The sequence below is a fragment of the Sipha flava genome, unplaced genomic scaffold (assembly GCF_003268045.1).
Source record: "Sipha flava isolate LNK unplaced genomic scaffold, YSA_version1 264_pilon_pilon, whole genome shotgun sequence".
Taxonomy (NCBI): domain Eukaryota; kingdom Metazoa; phylum Arthropoda; class Insecta; order Hemiptera; family Aphididae; genus Sipha; species Sipha flava.
This window is the reverse complement of record NW_020272926.1, coordinates 460,731-466,063: the sequence shown is the minus strand read 5'-3', so window position 1 is coordinate 466,063 and position 5,333 is coordinate 460,731. Positions and strand designations below refer to the sequence as shown.

The 5,333-nt window shown below is 26.1% G+C and overlaps 1 protein-coding gene across 1 annotated transcript; it reads right to left on the bottom strand.

Annotated features, from left to right (window-relative positions):
- Positions 1-666: 666 nt before the first annotated feature.
- Positions 667-5,159, bottom strand: LOC112685063 (SWI/SNF-related matrix-associated actin-dependent regulator of chromatin subfamily A containing DEAD/H box 1 homolog; the record flags this gene model as incomplete). The annotated part of the gene is given in 15 exon segments (XM_025556831.1): positions 667-1,037; positions 1,101-1,210; positions 1,279-1,461; positions 1,527-1,744; positions 1,805-1,939; positions 2,720-3,013; positions 3,087-3,224; positions 3,285-3,420; positions 3,498-3,636; positions 3,719-3,918; positions 3,975-4,162; positions 4,252-4,414; positions 4,480-4,552; positions 4,759-5,011; positions 5,074-5,159. Coding segments are annotated over 15 exon segments (2,393 nt in total), but the record flags the coding sequence as incomplete, so codon positions are not given.
- Between the last annotated feature and the right edge of the window lie 174 nt (positions 5,160-5,333).

The following is a 5,333-nucleotide window of genomic DNA, read 5'->3' as shown; positions in this document are numbered from 1 at the left end:
CATGATTAATATTTTATGACAAGGTGTTATTTTTATTTTGTTTTTTTTATATTTATTGATACAGTTGGTAAATGTTGTTGGATTTTAATAAAAAAAAAAAAGTTTAATGGCAAAAGTTGTGTACAATTTTTTAAAAATATCAATAATCGTTTCTATTCAAAAAACCTGTTGATATAATAAAAAAATATATAAAAAAGTCATAAATAATTCTATTGTCACCAACTATCGGGTCAATAGAAACAGAGCACTTAAAACAATATATACAATTATTTATTGAAACTAAAATATTTTTGAATCGACAAGTTTAAAGTACTCGACAAGACCAGTATTTTGATGTACTAATCAACTTTGTAGCTCAAATAGATAAGTTTTTATGATACTTCAAAGTTCAAAAGTGTTTCTATTCACCCGCTTTTACGGTATTAAACTAGTTGACACGCAGGTAAAACAAAATCCAACCAAAATTTTTATTCGACACGCCGGTACAAAAAGGTTCGCCATCCCTGACCTATGTCTTATAAACAGTTTCTACTGTATATATATTATAGATGTATTTCTAAAGCTCATGTTGATATGAAATATAAATATTTGGATAGCAAACAATTTTAATGAAAAGACATCATATTTTTATTAAAACATACATTTATTATACACAAAATATTTTAAATTATCTATATCAATATATTACAATATACATTCATATAAATAACAGAAATACCAAATTACCAATGGATATATTTCCTCTTGTTCAAATCAGAATATCAGTGATATCTTACACTTATTTACTGACTCTCCAATATAAGTAGAAAAAATAGAAATTTTTATTGATTTGCAATTCTTTAACCCAAATATCATCGAAAAATTATAATAATTTTTCCGAAAATTGGATAAGGAACACATGAATATTAATTTTTTTTTTAAATCAGAAATTAATAGTTAAAAAATTAGGAATATCACTAATTACGATAAAACGTCATCAATACCTAATGATTGTTTAAGTAATTGAGCCATGGTTTTTTTATCAGCTTCTTCATCATCTGCATCAAAATAATAATTAAAGTTAAATAATGTGTTCATAAATATAATCATATAATCCTTACCATTTCCACCACCTGTCACTTGTTGTTCAAGGTTTAATTTTTCTTGTGCCACCCTGAACATAGATTGTTCAATGGAATCTTTACTTATGAATTTAATTACACTTACAGGCCTAAGAAAAAGATAAATTATTTATTATTAAATGGTTATAATATTATACACATTTTATTTAAAGCTCACTTGGTCTGTCCAACTCTATGGCATCGATCTTCCGCTTGTTTATCATTATACGGATTGTAGTCAATGTCATGTAAAATGACTGTATCAGCAGCTGTTAAATTGATGCCTAATCCACCAGCTTTGGTAGACAATAAAAAGGCAAATATACTCTCATCCATGTTATACAAATCAATCATTAACTGTCTGTACATAGAATACACATACATGATTAACTCCTCTCCCTAAAATCTATAATTATTATCTTATACCTTTCTTGGACTTGGGTGGAACCGTCCAGTCTTAGATAAGAATGGCCACATTCCGACATGTATATTTCTAAAAGATCTAATACCGATAGGAACTGACTAAATATGAGCACACGGTGACCTTTATCTTTGAGATCGGGCAAGATTTCACTTAATAATTTAAATTTGCCAGAATCCAAAAACAATTGGATTGGAAGATCATAACCCAACTTATTAAGACACTGTAAAAGAGTTTAAAAATAATTTTGAGCTAACAATAGCTTGGAGTAAAAGTCAAATACCTCATAGTCAGTACACAATTTATGCAAATCAAAGTCTGATAAAAATGCTAAATCCTCTGCAATGAACTTTTCATTTGTTTGTTTGTATGATGGTTCTACTGCTAATAATGAAGCCATTTTGTACAATTTTTCATCCTAAAATTATAAATAAAATACTAATTAATTTAATATTTATAAATTATATAACCAAAGTATGTATATCATACCCTATAGTAAAATTAAATAATATTATCATATAGAAGTAATTAATATATTCAATAAAGAAAATTCAGTTATCATAAATTTAACATATTTTACAATTCACCACACCTGTTAATTAATTTTTAATATTAATATAATCTTTTACTCATCATCAATAATAAATAAAATTATCATGAATTTATCAATATATATATATGCTAATTGTTATACAAAATATAATTTAATAGAGACTATTTGAATAAAAAGGTAAAAAAAAAAAATTATAGAAAGTGTTTTTCATTCACTCCTTGGTCCATAATTTATGGTTAACAAATGCTATAAATAATATTCTTAGGTAATTGAGATCATAAGATAAAGTCATCAATGACCAATAAACTACATATTAACCACCCACTAGTTAAAACTATCATTCTTGTAACTTAGAAATCACTAAGCTCAGAATATGTTTTAGAGGTTATTTTATCAAAAAATAAAAATAAAATTGTATAAAATGAAATAGTTTTATCCTGAATTATGTTAAGGTTATTTTAAATCCTAAGGTAGTAAAAGTAGAAAATAATACTGTCATGCAACATATTTAAGTTAAAAAACTTAACAAACTTATATATTTTAGCATACATAAACTCAAGATAGATGAACTACAAGTTTGAATAATGATAAATTATGATACAAATAATTTATTATTTCCCCACCCTTAATTTAAAAGTTACTCACCTCAAAATGATATCTTAATAAAAGAGGATGATTAGTTAGTTTTCTTAACATCATAACCCACATCATATGACTGTTCTCAGTCGATTCTGATTTTTCTGATTCTGCTTTAATTTCATTTGTTAATGTGATGTAACGAGTATGTTGGTGTTCAGTCATAGCAACATTTCTGATTATAACCGTTTTCACAGGTAGGGATTTCAATACATCTGATTTCAAACGCCTCAACATAAAAGGCTCAATAATTTGTTTTGCTTGTTCAATACGATGCAATTCATACTTTGAACCAGTATTTTTCTAAAGTTTAATATATACATAAATATATTATTAAAACATTGAAATTAAAAAAATGTATTTATTTTGTACGCACTGTTCCTTTAGAAAACAAAAATTTAATGTTATCTACTTTGCCACGGAACATTGTTGGCATAAGAAATATTAACAGAGACATTAACTCTAATAAATTATTTTGAAGTGGAGTACCAGTTAATAATATTTTATAGTTTCCCTGCAACAAATAAATACATATTTAAAATATTATTTTATTACAAACACATTATAAACTTACATTAAAATTAGAGAAAGTTTCAAAAGACAGTGATGTCATATTCTTTAACTTATGTGCTTCATCATATACAATATAATGAAATTCTTTGGTTTTAAAGAATTTTTTCTCTTCAAACGAATTTGAAGCACAACTATAACTATAAGTACAAAGAAATGTTAACCGTACAAATACACATGTTTATTTTTATCTAATAATTATAAAAAAAAGATGTACGTTGTTAATATAACATCAATATCACCAAATCCTTTTTTTATCCACTGAGTTCGCAAGTATCTCCTTTCATCCATTGGTCCATGATATTTTTCAACCTTCATTGTTGGACACCATTTTTCAAACTCTTGATACCAATTTTCTAGAAAAAATAAATATGAAAAACATTAAGAAATAATGTTGTAGTTAAAAAAATTCCATCATTCATATTTAAATTTAAATACCTAAAGTCGAGGCAGGTACTACAATTAATTGAGGTACTTCAGGATGAGTCCGGCCAGACTCTTTGAGGTATGCTAAGAATGCAATTACTTGAATAGTTTTACCCAAACCCATTTCATCTGCTAACATCATGTTGAGCTTTTGAGAATTCATCAACATGAGCCAGTTAAGTCCTATCATCTGGTATCCAGCAAGCTGTAAGCTATGTTTGGTATTAGTCTGATAAAATAACTATAAAAATAACAAATATTGTCTTACTCTTTATTTAAACTGGTTGGCTGTGATTTAATAAGCATGTTAGTAGTTGTAATGGAATTTCCATTTTTTAATGCTAATTTTTCACATTTCTTCATTAGTTGTGTAACAATTTCTTGGCAGGAAATCATGTGCATAACGTTTTGTAAAGTTTGCTCACCCAACAATCGAGAGTTTTTTAACTTACATGTCTAAATAAAAGTATAATTATTAGGATCAATTATTATAAATCTAATAATTTATGTATATATAGTATATATTACACATGATTTTTACTTACCGCATCATACCAAGTGGAAAATGGTCGTAAGGCTTTGAGACCCTCAAATTTTTTTGAAGTCATTCCTTTTACTATTCTAAGTTCTGCTTCAGTGGCAGTGTTTAACAATTCTAAAGCTTTTTGTCGCATTTCTGTACTACTGTCTTTTACAAAATTCTTTTCACTAATTAAAAGAACAGTAATATTATAACAGCTATACAATTTTTAATTAAATTAAAAATAACATACTCTTTGTAATCATCATCAACTTCAGGATCAGAATCACTGTTATCACGATCTAGAGTTTTTATACGTTTTCTTTCTAAAATAATCATGAATATTGAAAACTTCAGATACTCTCAAAACCAAATAAATCAACATTTATAATAACTAACTTTTTATACATGAAACATCAATTAAATAGGTTTAGCAATTTTAGAACACATAAATGTTATAAACATTGTACTTATTATTATCTTTTATTCATGATATAAAGATATGAAATATATAATAAATAGTTAAATTTACTTTTGTTTTGTGGTTGTACTCGTTTCCTTGCTGGCATTGCAACAGGTGATGGATTTGTCGTTGAATTATTATGAACTCGATTAATATTATTTTGAACAGTTCCTGTATTGATTCTTTTCCATGGTCCATTCTTGCTTGTACTTCCTATACAATTTTTAGAAGTCTCAACCAAACCATTACCCATATTTGTCAAATTACTGGTATCATCATCACTAGATATGTAATGAGTTTCAGCAACATTATCATATTCAATCTAAACACATTCTCAATAATTAGCACATTTAAGACATAAATAATATGGGCAGCTTTTTTTACTTCTTCAATAAGATGAGATCCATTGATATCTTCTTCATCCGATGAAATCAAGATTAATGGTTGTTTTAATTTTTTAGTCATTTTCACTGAAACAAATAACTAAGTAATTAGTAATCCATTGTATTATGTATGACATAATAGTTCATATTTACTTATTACTTAAAAATGTAAATATTACATTTTATTAGTGGAGTTGAAGAAAAATATACTAATTCAACATAACTACCAAAAAGAAATAATTTGATAAAAATATTATAATA